Here is a 17,586-nt window from a genome sequence, read left to right as displayed (position 1 = left end):
GCTTTCATGTGTGTGTTTTATTTTGTGTTGGTGTATGAGTAGGTGTTTTGCCCATTTTGGAGAGGATTTTGAGCATCATCAACTGGGTATTCTGTGTTGCCCATGACAACATGTGTGGGTCTCCTGGTGCAGGCAATATTGAACCAATTAGAGCAATGGCCTAATAGAAGATAAATTCCTGTCTTCCTATGATCCAAGCTTGTTTGTTTTATATCAGATAGTTCTGATATTAGAAAATGTTGTGATACATTTGATCATGTCATTCGCAGTTCTCGCGTAAGTTTTCCATTTTTGTTCCTAACAATTTATTATTATTATTTTATTTTAGGAAATAGCATATTACATTCAGCTGCAGACAGTGTAACCAGTGCAGTACAGAAGGCAAGTCAAGCTTTGAATGAGCGTGGTGAAAGGTTAGGTCGAGCAGAGGAAAAGACGGAGGATATGAAGAACAGTGCTCAGCAGTTTGCAGAAACTGCACACAAGGTATGAAATTAATAAAATACAGCTTAAGGAAAAGGGAAAGAAATCCTTAATGTGGTAATAAGTGCTATGAGAAGCAGGTTGCTAGGAAACCCCTAATATTAATATGCAACATTGTTTTCACATATTGTTGTCAACTGTTTAATCTCATCAAAAGGTACCAAACCCTTGTTGATAAATGCTGGCAAAGGGGCACCATTCTGATTTGGTAAGTTAGCGCTGGTATTTGTTTGTTTGAAAAATATGCAGCCCACACTTCTAGTGCCTGCACATAGAGGTGGGGCAGGGGTATTTTACAACAATTAAGTAAATAATAAAGCACAACACTCCATAAAATGATGTAATACAACAGAGATGGGTTCAACAGATACGAAAATATCAGAAAAAAAAGATTATATACCCCAATAAAACACATGTCTGCTGGAATACAAATAAGTTTTTACACTCTTGGAAGATTCTGAGGAAACCGATAATATTGTGTGAAGGCTATTGTTCCACTACGTGCATTAACAGTTGCCTACGTCTGAGGTAGGGCCCTCTCAGTAGTGGCACCCACCCTATGGGTAATATCCAACTAAGGCTGCAATCCTAACCATGACTATTTAATTCAATATGGCTTACTCCCAGGTAAGTGGGGTTAGGTTTGCTGCCCATGTCATACTCTGCATAGACCCAGAAAAGTCAATGCCAGTGAGTTTTTTGATTATAAATAACAAACACAAACAATCCAAGTGTAAGTTAAAAATACTAGTTTTCAGAGCTGCAAATTAACAAGACATATACAGTGGTACCTCTACTTACGAATAACTACTTATGAATGGAGCTCCGTCCGCCATCTTGGATGCGGTTTAGATAGGATTTTTTCTACTTACGAATTTTTAGATAGGGTTGCTTCTACTTACGAATTTTTTCTCCCAATGCATTCCTATGGGATTCAACTTACAAATTTTTTAGACTTACAAATGTGTGTTCGGAACGCATTAAATTCGTAAGTAGAGGTACCACTGTAATTATAAAGTTTCCCAAATATTTTAGATTTAAAAATTGCCATGACAGCCAACATTTTTCATCTGACAAGCTTCTCACTGCTAGCATATACAAAGCAACCTCATAAACAACAAACTTATCTTTATCAGCCAGCAACCATCTAATTTTGAAATCACCTGTTTGACCTCCATTTTTTTTTTTTTTTGGAATGTATAGAAGGATCTGCTCCTAGGTAACTGTATGAAGGGCAATAAAGAACATAGTACACAGTATCTCCATCTGATCTCATCCACTTACACAAAAATGGTCTTTTGTTGGCCTTTTAAAGATTTTACTGGTTAAATATTCTGTTGGCATGGTTTGAAAGCTGAGCAAAGTAACACATATCTAACAAGGGGAAAAAAGTTCCACAGATTGCAAGCAAAGTGTTGCATCAAACTACGCAGCAAGACCTGACAAAAAGGATATGCGGACTTGCATTTTCCTTCTCCCGTTTTGCTTTGTGATACAGTCAGGACCAGGAGAGGAATGTTGCCACCAGCAGTGCAAAATACATCCTTTGGATTGCATTGTAGCATTTTCCCTATTATATATTTACACTTAAGTCTTGTGCTGCCCTTGGTATTACTGTGGCTATTCCTTACATCTTCCATCGTAAAAAGGAGCTTATATTTCAAACTGAGCCTACAAATACGTTTACTTTTTACTTGTAGAAGATGGGTGCTTGCTTCACTTTAGAGAATGCATGTTTTTATGTTTTAAGTTAATTTCGAACTGCTCCCATCACCCCCAGACACCATGTTGGTGAAGGCTGATATAAAGCCTTCTCTTAGAATAGCTACCAATGATTAAAACAAAAGTGGTTATCTTGGTCTTTGAATCTTTATCAGTCTGGCTATAACTTGGCAACTTCCACTAACAATTACTAGCAGAGGACTATCTGGACTATACATACGCATTTGCTTCTGTAAATGGAGTTAGAAGCAGATATAGACCATCCCTGACTACCCCACAGCTTGTCTTCCCAGACTTCTGTTGCACTGCATCCATTCAGCCCAAGCACCTCCTGTCCTTGGGGCAGGAGTCTCTTTTCAAACAAGCCTGATCTGTTAACCTTGCCTGCAATCTAGACTGCAACCTTGCCTGTGTCTTATAATTGGTTTCTTTGCTAAGCCTTCTGCTTTCCCTTAAACATACATCATAGCGTTCTCAAGACTTGGTATCACCTGCATTCACAGCCTTTCTCTCACACTCCTCTATTATTATATGCTACAAGGACTGACCATCACCTTTTTGGTTACAAGTAGGTAGCCGTGTTGGTCTGCCGTAGTCGAAACAAAATAAAAAATTTTTTCCTTCCAGTAGCACCTTTGAGACCAACTAAGTTGGTCTCAAATAACAAACTTAGTTGGTCTCTAAGGTCTACTGGAAGGAAAAAATATTTTTATTTTGCATCACCTTCCCCCCCCCCCATAATAAATCTAGAATTGTAGGATGCGTATGTGTTGTAACATTCAAGAACTCTAGGCAACCTGGAACATGACTCTTCTTCCTTTTCTTTAAAACTATATATACCATACCATATTAATATTAATATTTCAAGCATCGTATCACACCCCTAGAAACTACAGGAAAAACTTGAAACTTATTCCTTTAATCCTCATTTATTTATCTTGCATTTATGTTTTTCTGCAACATTCGGATCTGAATACTAATGAGCAATACTGAATTCCTGTGTTGCTTTCTCCCACTTTTGAAAGTAGTGAAACAAACTAATTAATCTGGCTTGTGTTTACTTTTAAACTCTTTGAAGTGACTTCACAGAGTCATTGTTGCAAAGTCAGTTATTTATACAAGTTGCTGGTTTATGTGCTTTGTTCCCAATACTAATCTGTGCCGTGCCTGAAATGTAAAATAATCCCGCACTGGCAAAAACCCTAATGATGACGTCCATTAATGTAAAAAAAAAAAAAAAAGAAAAAATTTAATATCTGTGTGCCATTTGGCATCTTCATTTTTAAGGAACATTTCACAATCCAGTCAAGGATCTCACTTAAAAGATGTAGCACAAATGCTGTGACATTTTGTCAGCTTCTGATATCACTATTAAAATGTTGTGATTAGATGGCTGAGGTTGTGTCCAGGGTATGTCTACATGTCAAGTTAATTTCTGTATTAAGTAGATAAGATGTGGGAAGAGATGCTTGCTAGCATATCACAAGAAAAGGCTTTCCTGTGTGTATCCCAAAATAACCAAATATAAGTGCCAAAATGAGAGCTGATTTTGAAAGATGCAGCTGTTTTCTTGTTCCCTACTCAAAAAAGCATGAGTATGGGGAGGGGGGGAATCATTTATTGAAACCCAAGAGGTTTGTTGCCAGTCAGTGTTGCCAACAATAAACTAGATGAACTGGTGCTTCCCATGACACAGGTTTGTTCAATATTCATAAGGATAACTCAAGGGGTCTGCACTGGTTACCAATTTGCTACTGGGCCAAGTTCAAGGTATTACTATCAGCATATAAAGCCCTTAACAACTTGGGACCAACCTTTCCTGACATGCATCCACTCGACAGCTTCAATCAATGGAATTGCCACTATTACAGGTGCCATATAAGACCTGTACCTAATTTGTAAGAACTCGGTCGTTTGTGTGGCAGAGCCTACACTTTGGAACTCCCTGCCTACTGAGATCAAGCAGGTGAATTCACTGACCTCTTTTTGGCACCTGCTAAAAACATTTTCTTTAGACAAGCCTACCCAGATGCTTTGAAAGTTATTTTAATCTGATTTAGTCCCAACCGATTCCAGCTACAAAAGGTGAGGCTGTTGAACAGACTCTTGGGCAGGGGTACTGGTTAGGGTTTTTCATTGGGGGAGGGTTTTGGCTGATTTTTTTTTGTCAACTTAAGGTGTTCATATTTAAGAACACCCCCTAGCTTATGCAAACTATATGCTATATATAGAGGATCATAATCAAGAGTCTCTGTGTGTTTCCAACTCCCTTGTAGATGGGTCTTAATTCCTTACATTTTTGTATAAATCAAGCCGCAGTTTGTTGTGACATGAGGTCCCCTGAACAGTGGTTTGAGCTATCCCTCCAAACTAAGATTGTAAACCATTGTTTGACTCTGCTTTGGAGGGATCACTCAAGCTACTGTTCGTTCTGTATTTGCAATGAGGAGGGGAGGGGTTTAATATGCTTATATTTCCTTTCAAAGCTTTCTTTAGAAGTTAGATAATCTCATTAACATTGCATGTGATTTTTGTAATTTAGTCTAAAAGTAATTTTAAGGTATTTCTTTTTATCTTGGTTGGGTTTCAGCATCTTCACCTTGAAGTGAGTGAAAACAACTAAGTATCTTCCTTCTGTATTGATTATATGGTCTGTGTATGTAGCAAGCAATATAAACTCAACAGGAGAAAAATGGGATTTGCACACAATATATACATGCTTCCATTTTGTCTGCAGCACAGGAACTAAGCCTAGTACATAAATGTCCAGCTATAATTGTAAATAAGTCTTAATGCATCTCTCACTTTCTCACACATTTTCCCTCCAGCTTGCTATGAAGCACAAGTGCTGAAAATGCCTACTGTAAAGATCTTTCCAAGAGGAACTGAAAAGCTAGATTCATCGTTTTTTTACTGGAGATACAACCACATGTCTGCTTTTTTCTACAGTTCATTGAAGCCCAGTTATTCCAGTTACTATGTAGGAAATAAGTTGTATTCCTATCTTTTTGTATTGCTAAGCCATTCTGCACTATTACCATATATACATATATTTTAATTTAAAATAAGAGATGGTGTTAACATGGAAATTGGACCAAAGGACATACTGAACTGCATTGATCTTCAACATCGCACTTTTCCCAGTATTAAGAAAGAAGAAATAAAACTACCTACGGGGAAGATTACCAAATGAAAATAAAATCCAAGGAATTTGGTTTACAATGATCTCTTTGAACAATTTTAGAGCTACATAGTTTATGCCTTCAATCACTGAGCAAAACGAAATGAATTATTTGCTATGAAAAAGCATCCTTCTCATTTCTGCCAGGATTAATACTCATATTTTGCATGTGCCATCACCAGCACCACAGTGCAGATCTGGATTTGAGATGTCTCCCTGCGGTCAACACTACATTTTCAAAATAGCTTCTTTTTTACTGTTCTGATTTATTCTTTGGACTATATAAAACCACCTAGAATTCACACTTGAGATGTTAAGGCCTAAGGAAACTCCGTTGATTAAATTTCTAAATGTCTCTACATTTAGTCTGGAATTTAGCAGAATTTTCCCTTTGTAAATGACATTTTTTTTTAAAAAAAAAAGAGAGAACATTCCAAATCCACATTATACAGGAATCATTCCAGCATTTTAATGTGTCCACGAACACTTGCTGAAGCTGCAGTTCTGCTTAATGTTAAGCATGCTTCAATTTTAGTGCTTTGAGTAACTTTGGTACATTTATTCCCAACACTGCAGCCTCACCATCCTTGGCTAGGAGAAGCTAAGTTTGAGCTGCCCTTGCATTGCGTGGTTCCCAAGGAGGCTCATAATTTTAGCGTAACTAAAATTAACCTAGCATTTTGTGGAATACTCACTTGCACACACACAAGTTTTGTTGGTTTTGAAGTTTTTGCCTTTTGATCTAACAACATGCACAAAAGCCTCTTGGTTGAGTTTGGGAACTGGAGCTATGCATGGAGTTCTTGGCACTAGAGCTCAGCATCCAATACTTAGGGTTCGCAGTTACTCAATTAGCTTGCAACACTTGATCTATAAGCACATCCATTGCACATGAAGTCAGTTCTGTCTGCTTTGTCAGCATCAGTACCAGACCATCCCTTAAAGAGATGATTGAGTCGTGTGGATCCAACCACACTTTTTCCTCTGATAGAACTGAATATTTGCTAGGCATAGGAAGATATGTGTGCAGAAAATGTGAGGGTCTTTCCATGACTCTCCAGAACAACCCCCCCTCCATAAATTACAGCAAGTGTTTCAGGATTTCTGATATATTTTGCATTTTCTTTTCTGATTTCCCTCCCTGATTTGAATTTTTAGATCCAAAGTGATATGTGAGCAGAATTTCATGTTATTTCACTGCTGTTGCATTATAGATGGTGATCTATAATGTTTTTTGAGTAAGGCAGCCCAAGAGATGAGAAAAATGGTTTGTAGATACAGGAGAGCAAAAATTCTGCAGTTATATTTTATTTTTGTTTGCACAGGTACCAGCAAAACAAAAGAAGCAGCTTTTAATGCAGATGAACCTTTAAATCAACACAGAGAGAACATCCATTTAATTAGACTTAACTGCCCATTAGATTTGTTTGAAATTGTAAGAGAAAAGTGGTTTTGTGGGCACCCCCCTTAGGAGTTACAACAGCACAAGCCTGGCAGTTAGACATGTTCCAGTTCAAAATAAGGTGGTTGAACGTAACATCTTCACTGTTCATCCAAGGTGCATTTTGAACCATTGGCTCCACCTGACACACCCACTGCTCAAGAATTAAATGGGCCAGAGAAATATCCAATAGAACTTTGCCCTTTGAAATTAGACTAAAGCATACAACATTTTCCAAAGCAATTTTGTTGCCAGTTTTTCATTACTCTTATTAATAGGCTTGGGCGAGGCAGGGGTGTCAGGATAATTTTTTAAAAAGCAAAAACAAAAAACATAGGTAGTGAGAAATACAAGCTAAAATACAGTTGCAATGTCAGTTTTGCTTAAGTTAGTGGATGAAACTGGAGATTCGTCACAAAGGCAACCTGTGTGGGGTGCCCTTCACACACAGCAATGTGGCTACCCCCTTTCTGTAATGCTGCCCCATGCAGTGGGCTATGAGTGAATGGTGCAGCTATGTAGGCAGGGCTCATCGTACGGTAGGGATCTTTCCCATGCGATCTTTCCCACACACCACCAGGTGCCCTGGACAAGTAGTTACATCATTCACAGGTGGTTCCAGCTCTCTGAACTGCATCATGGAAAGCCAGCACCAATGTGGCCATAGCTGAAATGGATTTCAGTTGGAGATTAGGTAATACAGTGTGAATGAGGATGCTGTTTGCAGTTGGCCATATCTGATCGGGGGACTACTGCTAAATTCCAGGTTTTCCATTGCTTGTACTGTGAACCATTATTCTGTATGTGATGTTTATTTTGCACGGGGGTTTTTTTTGCATTTCAGCTCAGTGATAATTTTGGCTTCTTGTCAAATTAGGGCTTGTTTTCAAACTGCCAAGCAACCCCTGGTGATTTTATCACCTTGATGTATCAAAAATTAGATCTTAATTTGTATTTCTGCTATTGAGTAAATTTAAATTTCATGGTGGCTTCTTTAAAAAAGGATAATTAGAAGCAATGTGCTGACATCCAGTACTGAAAGTAAACATTATAGTGTTAAAAACATCCTCCTGAGAATAGTGGTAGTATACAATTCTAGTATTAGATATTTGAGTACACAAAGTATACCGTAATTCAGGTTAATGTTTCATATTCAAGAATGTATTTGTAAAAAGTAACAAGAACCATAGTTTCTTTATCAACTTTTTAAAAGTTCTGCGAAGAATAAAAACCATGTGTTACTGGACTTCAAACTGTTATATCAGTGAGATCAGTCTTAACAGCCTATTTTTGTGGCTAGCAAAATGTGCATTAATGTGAAAATGTTAACAGAACTTGCTCACTAAATAAGTGATCTTAAGTTTGTTGTGCTTTAACATGCCAAAATTGTAAATTCTTGTTGATATGATATTCTTTCTCAAAACTCCTAGGGATATAGGGGGGGGGGGACCACACCATTCTACAATAAATGGGTTCTTTTCTAATCCTGCTTTTTGTCATTCAATGAAATATGCTGTTCTTCCTGATTTTTTGGTGAGAGGAGGCATGACTGTAAATTTAACCTTGTAGAAGGATTTTTCTTATTCTTCCATACCTCCTCTTTTGCTCTTAATCCTTTTAGATGACACTTAAGGGCACTTCCAGAAGACCTGCATTTTGAGCATTCATTCTAATTTGCTTATAGGCAGATTAGACGCGGTTAGCTGTTTTAATGAGCATTCACTTTTGTTTGCGAGGAGGCTAGATGATGTAGCATCCCACACTTTCTGCTACTTTTTCCTTTCCTTTTTGCAAAAAAGAGAGAAATTTATCTTTTGGGAAGCGGGTTTGCTGTGCAATATCTCTAAATCAACTTTAATTGTGCAACTGGAATTTTGCACCCCAAAATAGTGACTGTCTCAAGGTGCCCCAAGTCTAAAGAGCTCTGTGGGAAGCACATTTTGAACTGGGAGCTCAGCGGCGCCTCCCTCCACCCCTCGGCCACACCAGCAAGGGCTTATGTACACAACTACTTTATGGTGGCTACTGGAACACTTAGCCATGTTCCCCACCCCCACCCTTATTTCCTCCTTTTGTTGCTGGCAGAAGTGCCTAATAAAATATTGCATACTAGAGATCCATAAGGAATCAGCCATTCAAAATAAAGATTTCATGGCTCATACTTGTTGTATATATGCCTTAACTAAATGATTTACACAAAGTTGGCCACTGATTTTCATATGTACAGTATCCCAGACAGATAAGATTGCCTACGAAAAATGTGACACTGTTTTGTTTGGCTGAAATGTGTGCAGAATCTGATCGCTGAAGACAGTCATCTTTTGCATCACATCATTCAGAAATGGTTTGGCATCTTGTCACACCTGTACTGTAAATATTCACATTACACATTACTGAAAGGTATATTTACCAATGTGCTACATGCACATTACAAAGTGCTACTGGACCGATCCATCCTCTTGAAGAATAAAAAGCACCCTGGCTGCAAACGGTTACGGTGCTCAACTACATTGCTGAATGTTGTGAATGCAAGTTGCAGTTTGTCCCTTCAGTAAATAGCTAATTCTCTCGTCAGGGCATCGTCTAGGCCCTTGGAATGAGATGTTGGCCTTGTACAAAACTATTACCTGGCAAATTGAATTCATTGTATGTATTGTTCTGTGTGTGATTCACATAACTGTAAAATGACAATTTTGTTTTCATAATAAAAGTTTTAATAAGTATACGAACGATGACTTTTTGCTTTTATATTTTGGGACGTCCCAGCTATTACAAAAGTATTGTGAAAATGCTGGCTTTTGCTGTATGCATAGGAATAGATGGTAGAATCCAGCTGATGTCTGTCTGCCGGAAAGCAGCCACCAGCAGAATGGAGAAATGGGAGCAGTTTTTGGCTATTCCTCTCCCATATCCTCTGCCCTACCACTTCTTAAAATTTCTAGAGAATTGGGGGACCCTCTTGAACAGATTTTGGGTGCATGGGGAGCTGGGGCCAGGGGAGGAATTGCTGGGAATGGCCACAGTGGTGGGAAATTTCTGGAGGTGGAGAGGGTTTGGGCGCTGCTTGCAGGCTTCCCACAGGCATCCAGTTGACTGCTGTGAGACCAGCATGCTGGACTGGATGAGCCATTGGCCCAATCTAGCATGTTCTTCTGTAGGTGCACAGATAAGCAGACCTGAGCAGGCAGGCAGGTAGTGCTAGATTCATAGGAACGTAAGTCTACGTTGCAGCTCTTAACTCTCCCACTGGCTTCGTACAAACCTTTCCCAGGCTTTCTTGCCCTGTGCACTGCAGACCTGGAAAAGCAGCTTCAAGGCCACCTTTCACCATGGAGTGTGAAGGGGGATTGGCTTCACTGATTGCCCAATAGCATTCATTGTGACCGAACCCATCCCAAAGTTCAAAGTAAGGCTTTTGGAGAATAGGCCAGCAGTGGGGCTCCTAAGGTAATTATTACGAAGCACTTTGAATGTGCTGCATTTCCATTCCCTTCCCTTCTGTTTCTCCTTTCTGAATAACTGCCTGCAGCGAGCAGTTGTCAGCGTTACCTCTTCTATTCACAGGTAATCACTTGGTTCGGAGTGGTTCTGGCCACCTGCTAGAATGAAGGCTGCATCTAAAAGAAACCCCTGTACCTGCTCATTTGCAAGGGTTGATTTTAATGGCTGTTATCGGAGTATCTCATTCTGAGGAAAAGGAGCAATGAAACAACCGGCACTTTTTATGAGACTGAAATATATGTATTGAGGGGAACAGCTCCACACACAGAAGCGCTCTATTTTTAGCATTGCTGCAAACTTCCATGATAGAAACTCAATGGGCAGAGAGGCAGAGACTATTCAATATTGCTGTGCTTTTGTGGTCTCTAGAGATACACAGAGCAAGCTTGCTTTTTTGCTGACTCCCAACCATATCGTTGGCTGCTTTGTGATCTGGCTTGCTAATTCAGACACCTATTGATCGTGGGCCATATGGCAAGATGGAAGTGGACCAATGAAACTGATCCTGAACTAATTGAATACTGTTGTGTCTTATAAATATCTATCAGGTGTGTGTGCTGTACGTGTTTCTTCACCATCTAGATGTGAGCTGCTTTTAATTGGATTGCAGAAAGAGCCCCTCCAGCTGCTTTGAGGAACGTACAGAGCTGAGTGTGCCAAGAACCTAACTCTCCTGTGCTTGGTCTTCTTTCTCCCTAAGGTGGTGATCTATGGTGCGCAATGTTGAGCATTTTCTTGCTATTGTTGCCTTGTTTCGGAGAGATGATTTGGGTTCTAGTCAGAAATACAGTCCTAACTAGAAAAGAGAATCAGAAGTACAGTAACTGAAGGCCCAGGATGGTTGCGTTCATGTATAAAATAGGTGCTTGCTGAGGGTGCAATCCTAACAGCTGCATCCCAGCGTGGTTTAAAAAAGCAGTGTGTCCCCCTGTGCGTCTTCAGTCCTGCTTAGCATGTTGGTTGAAGTGAACTGGGGGAAGGGAGATCTAGAGCTGGTGCAAATATATTGACTCAGGTCAAATTTACATCTGCAGTCATAAATTTGACACACATAGGACATCAGTGTTAATCTCATGATTCCTGCCCTTGCCTGCCCCCAAAAAACATGGGGCACCTTTGGGATTTTTTTAGAAGACATTATTGTACTTCAAAAAAACCATTATGTTAAAAAAAATAATGTGTTTCCTAGTAGTACGGGGTTAAAAATAGCATTGCATGCAACCCACTAACCTTATTTTAAGCAATTTTAAGCAAGGCTGTTTCAGTCACCACCTTCTGTTGGTGAGGAGAATTGTGTACATTGAACACTGCACCTGTCAAATAATGACAGTTACTGATCCAGCCATTGTCTAGAAGTGTGTGTTTCTTTGTAGACACCCAACTGCTGTCAGCTGTAATGGTGAAAAAGAAGGCACTAAGCCAGTCCCCACCCACGAATTCAAGAAGTGTCTCAGAAGAGACACTTTCTGAGGAACACAAAATGGAAGCCATTCCAATTCTTGCCCCCAGAAACGATTTTACCTCCTTTCCAGTATATCACAGAAACAAAGTTGCCAGCTTTTTGGTGGGTGGGTTTAGTTGTTTCATAGAGTGGGCTAAGAATGCCCTTTAGACATGTGGCACATACTCAGTATGGCTTATACAGGCATTGGCTTGTAGTTCTCTTTGAAAACCAATGTTTTCTCCTTTAGTCCAGGTGTGGGGGAGCTTTGGCCTTCCAGATACTGCTTAACTGCAGCTCCCATTAGCCCCAGCAAGTGTGGCCAATAACCAAAGATGACAGGAATTGTAGTTCAGCAACATAAGGAGATCCAAAAAGTACCCAACACCTGCTGAGCACACGTGAAATCTTACAAAGCTGGACCCTATGCAGAGCAAATGTATTTCCAGTTTCTGTCAACCAGAAGATAATTTGCACAGATGCATTCCTGCAGTTTTCATGGGTCTGTTCTTACGAACATAGCTGAGCTTTTAGGGCTCTTCTATCTTTAGCTCTTGCAAAATTTGTGACACTGAATTCGTACAAGCTAATTGTGCATGAAAAATGCTTCCTCTTAACATTAGGTCCAGTGACTGTTCACTTTATCCAGCATTTCCTTCTTCCTGTGTATTAAGGAAGTGTGAATAGCAACTCCAGTTTCTTTTCTCCACACTATTAATTATTTGGGGCCAGATTCAACAAAACAGATGAGCTAGTGAGAGCCAGTACAATGAGTCCCGCCAGGGCAAATGGCAACTCCCTCTGCCCCCCCCCCAGCTGGCTAGCAGGGTGCCTTTAAGAACTCCAAAAATGGTATATGGGGGGATGAAATAATTCTGTCTGATGTGAGTGATTTATCAAAAAGCATGTGGCATATTCCTCCTCCCATGTTTTGAATTTTTGTACCCCTTTTCTAAACGTCGTGTTTCTCCCAAGTATTTACATTTCATCTTCCCCAAATAGCTTGCGATTATTCTCACGATTCTATTGTGCTGCTAAATTTGAGCATTAAAGACACAGGGAGGAATTCAATGTCACACTCCCATTATTGTTCCATCAGCAGAAGCATCATGTCCCAGAAGGCTCCCCAACTCTGAGATCTCCAGGGTATAGGGTGTTATACAAATTTAATTAAATAAACAACAACAACAACTCTTGGGAGCAGCTTTTTGGGTAAGGGAGGTTTGTGCAAGTGGAAACACTTTTTATTACACTTTTTATTAAGACAGAGTCACCATTGAATTCCTCCTAAGAACATGATTGGTTCATTTGGTCTGTCTGTCTGTCTGTCTGTCTGTCTGTCTGGTGAAATGAACACTCCCAATTACTGCCTGGATGAGCAGCCTCTGGCCATCACTGTTGGCATCCAACTCTCATCATTCCTGAACATTGGCCATGCTGACGGAGGCTGATGGGAATTGGAGTCCAACAACATCATGAGGGCCACAGGTTCCCCATTACTGTTTGACAGGATTTTAGTACGAAATATTTCCACTGAGCATCAACCCATACAAGATTAATGGTTTGGGATCCCCGGGTTCTTTTTCCTAGCACGATCTGGGTCTGGGAACAGTGAGCATCTTAACCCTTGAGGGGGCAAATTACGTTCTCCCCCTGTATTCCATAACATTTTCATTCCAAAGGACGCAGCAACCTTTCCTGTGACACTGTTGCATAGCAAAGCAGAACATAATAAATACGCCGTCTGCAGCCTTGCGTGCAGGTCTGATTTGTTTCCCACATGCCATCCCTCAGCCTCTGAGACGAGCCGCAAACAGGTCTGTTAAAAGCCACAGCACTCTCAACCCTCTTGACAGCTACTATTCTTCACTGAGGCTGTGAACAATTGTGGAGCTGTCGGTGTCTGACTGAAATAATAGCTGTACATACAGGATCATTTGTAAGACAGATGGCTCAGGCAGGTACAATTTATCTGCCAACGGCACCTTCATCACTCCAAGCCCTTCCCTACAAGAGGAAAGTGCTGCAAAAATATTCAACCTCACTAATTACCACATGGCATTAGCAAGGATTCATCAACGTTCCATCTTCCTAGGTTAGGCATCTGCAGAGTCCAAGTCCATGAATGCTGGATGGGGAGGAGGGATGGACAGACAGCTACAGCTGGGAGCATGTTTGGTTTTACGTTTGCATGTCAAATTAATTCCTCTCTTCGAGTTTTTTGTTGCCCCCTCTTGACAAGGCAGTGCAATTGGCTGAGATGGTTCCAAGATGCCCAACCCTCTGAGCCCTTCATGTTTCACAGTGTGGGTGGGATCCTGATTACCAGGCATGCAACTTTTGCCATTGATGGATGCTTCTAGGAATAAAATGTCATTCTCTAGAGGATGATCTAAAGGGCATCTTTTTTAGCCCATTCAGCTTTTGTAGTGATGTTCTTTTCAATGACCCATAGTAAAGCCAATAGTTTCTTTTCTCAGACATATTGGGTGGTATTCCGTTTCACTCAAGATTAGGCCCGTTGAAATTAATGAATATGACTTAAGTTGCATCCAATCATTTTAATGGGTCAGCTGTGAGAAAAATGTAGCTCAATACCACCCATTGTGTATAGGGGCAAAAATTTACATAAGAACAAAAAAAGTGAAATATATTCTCATTCTCCAAAGTGGAGTAAAGGCTACAGCCCCTCCCCCCCCCCCCGCATACATCTGTGATGAAGTTTCTCAAACTTGAGCCCCAACTGTTGTTGGACTGCAAATCCCATCATCCCTAGCTAGCAGGACCATTGTTCAGTGATGATGCATGTCATCTAAGCAAACGCACTCCCTAACACCCACCACATATTGCCATGATAACATGAGGTCTGGCAGAACTGAAGGGTGCTTTCATCCCTCCTGCTCCTGCCACTTCGGCCTCCCCCCACCCCACCCCACCCAAACATACCGGAGGCAATTCCTTCCCACCTATCCAGGTTCACTTCTGGTTTTATAATCCAGCAGGGACAGGGGGCTTTCAAACTGACCTGGTATGCATTCTCCCATATAGCCACGCCAGCCACTCTCCAATGGGTGTTGTATGAATGAACATGGTTAGAACTGTGGCAACATTAGAAATGGAGAAGTGGCTGCAGGTATAGCCTCAAAAGGGCCTTAAGCAAGTGAAGGGGTGGAGGTGGGAGTTAGCCCCTCTCTGATAGGGAAGAGGTGGGAGTGCCTCTTATCTTCAAGGTGCACAGTCTTTCTGAGTGTTGGTATTAACCTTTAAAAGAAAGCAGTTGTGCCCCGTATGTCCAGTCCCTCAACACACTCCTTACACTTCCTAGAAGGTCTTCAGAGCAGTGCAATGCAATAATGATGTTACATTGCTATGGTGCCTCTCCGTCAAGGTGGGCAAACTCATCCAAACTCTTGAGACAGTAGGAATGTAGTTGTCTTACAAGATTTTTTTTTAATCCAGTGAGCTCCACTTATCTGAGAATATACAGTACTTCCATATTGATCTGTTTTCCATGGAGCCTTCCCATGTCTTTCCAATGCCCCCCTCCCACCCTGAAATAAGCTCCTTGTGTGCTGTTAAGCCTTTCATCAGGCACTAACCTGCTTAAGTAATGTAAAGTTCATGTTTTCCAAGAGAGACAGAGTGAGGATTTTCCTGGATATAATTTTTAATGCCATCAAAACAGATCCTAAGCCTTTCTTAATTAGCTATAAGCTTTTAAACGTGTCGTGAGTGCCTGCTCTCACCAGCTTTTCTCATCCTGTGCCATAGAAACACAATTTGGTCTTACTCAGATAGTCAGAGTACGCCAAACGTTTGTATCCTCTGGAGATGTCTGTCAGCAAGCATGGTCACAAGATGAGAATCAGTGCACTTCACAGAAACTGTATTATCTCAAATACTTTACAGAAAGAAAACCTAACAAAGAAATCAAGTGGCAGAAAATATGTTAATTTTTCTCTCTAGAAACAAAATGTTCCCGCTTGGATAAATGGAAATTTCAACATCAACCAGATGACTTCCACTTTTAAAATCTAATATACCTACAGTTAATAAATGGCCACCCACTAAGGCTTTTTAAGTTTATCCACAATGTTTAAAAGAACAAAAGTTTACATTTACAATTGTGGAAGAAGAGTAAATAAAGCTAATTGGAAAGTCAGAAAAATCTACATTTATATTGGACTGTTGAGGAAACTAGTCCTCTTGAACTCCAGCAGAGGCCTCAAACTGGAACAAAACGTTAACTAAGTCAGGTTCTTCATCTGACTTAGTTAAAGATCCTGACATGGAGAAGATTGAGAAGGCAGCCCACTGTGTAAGATTATTTTCCTTCTAAAAACCTTGAGAGAGAACTTAAGGTGAAGCAATTTCCCTTCCAATGGTTCTCCCCCTCCATTGCTTCCAGAATATATCTAAACAATTCATCTCCTCACTTTTTAAGATGCTCTCCTGAGCAAATGCCTGCCCTTTAAGCTATTTTATTGACACCAAGAGACTAACTGGCTCTTGTCTCTGGTTATGGCTACTTTTATTTCAGCTCCCTCCTGCAGTTTAGGAGCAAAAAAAATTAATGATCTGCTGACTAATTGCCTGGCCTCCTGAGAGTCTCTTGCTCTAAAATGGCTTTAACAAACCATCTGTTCCCCAGCAAAACACTCTGTTAGGGACACAATAAGTTCATAAGCCAATAAATCTGAAAGGGATTTTTCCTCCTACTGACATTTTGTTGGGTAACATAACATAACATAACATAACAAAAATAGTAGACATACTTTTGGTGTTTCTGCACTGCTGGCTTAAATTGGTTTGAGAGCTGTTTGGCTCCCAGTATATTTCCAAGCACAATTCAAAGTGTTGGTGCTGACCTTTAAAGCCCTAAATGGCCTCGATCCAGTATACCTGAAGGAGCATAAGAACACTTCTGGCTTAAGCAGTCTGCTGGCTTAAGCTCAAATGACCTTTGCCATTGGGAAGTTCTGTAAGACAGAAATTGTCCTAGTTTAATGTGTCTTCATATATGGACTTGTTCTTGCAACAAGTCCCGAACTTAGGCACTGTCAGGTAGAGATCCAGCCTGATCACCACCATTCAGGTCTGTTCAAAGGAAAAAACTGCAGGGAGCTCAACCAGATCCAGGGACAGCTCCAGAGCGTGGCATGACTAGGCATTTGCCAAAGCCCTAAACCACTGCTCTAATGGTGCTATCATCCCCACTTGGCATGAAGATCAGATGCACCAAAAGATGATCCTCAGCTTGCAGTTCCTGCACCTTCCAGTTTTGGTGGGCCCACCCAGCATGCTATTCCTGAGGATCCTTAAACTCCTGGAGCCAGAACTGGCCAAGTGCAGCAAGCAGACTAGAAGAAGTGGTATCTGAAGAAGTGTGCATGCACACGAAAGCTCATACCTATGACAAACTTAGTTGGTCTCTAAGGTGCTACTGGAAGGATTTGTTTCAACTATGTCAGACCAACACGGCTACTTACCTGTAACAAGCAAACTAGAGTGAGGCATGCAATATTCCTGGGTTTCTAGCAAGGCTTCCAAATTGTGCTTCTTCATGATCCTGAGCAAACTCTAGGCCCTTTTAACATTATAAAGGTAAAGGGGCCCCTGACCATCAGGTCCAGCCGTGTCCGACTCTGGGGTTGTGGAGCTCATCTCGCTCTATAGGCCGAGGGAGCCGGCGTTTGTCCGCAGACAGCTTCCGGGTCATGTGGCCAACATGACAAAGCTGCTTCTGGCAAACCAGAGCAGCGCACGGAAACGCCATTTACCTTCCCGCCTGAGTGGTCCCTATTTATCTACTTGCAC

At 40.8% G+C, this 17,586-nt stretch overlaps 1 protein-coding gene across 3 annotated transcripts in view; it reads left to right on the top strand.

The window, feature by feature from the left end:
- STXBP6 (syntaxin binding protein 6) overlaps positions 1-9,556 on the top strand; it is a 93,975-nt gene extending 84,419 nt beyond the window's left edge. For all 3 annotated transcript variants that reach the window (XM_035110310.3, XM_035110318.3, XM_088671306.1), the window contains 2 exons: positions 329-486; positions 5,034-9,556. In XM_035110310.3, the coding sequence (XP_034966201.1) occupies positions 329-486; positions 5,034-5,057 (182 nt within the window). In that variant the 3' untranslated portion in view covers positions 5,058-9,556. The remainder of the gene's footprint in view (positions 1-328; positions 487-5,033) is intronic.
- Positions 9,557-17,586: the final 8,030 nt, after the last annotated feature.

This window comes from Zootoca vivipara, chromosome 1 (genome assembly GCF_965207765.1).
Source record: "Zootoca vivipara chromosome 1, rZooViv2.hap1.1, whole genome shotgun sequence".
Taxonomy (NCBI): domain Eukaryota; kingdom Metazoa; phylum Chordata; class Lepidosauria; order Squamata; family Lacertidae; genus Zootoca; species Zootoca vivipara.
The sequence above is the reverse complement of the archived record's forward strand: the minus strand, read 5'-3'. Positions and strand labels throughout refer to the sequence as shown.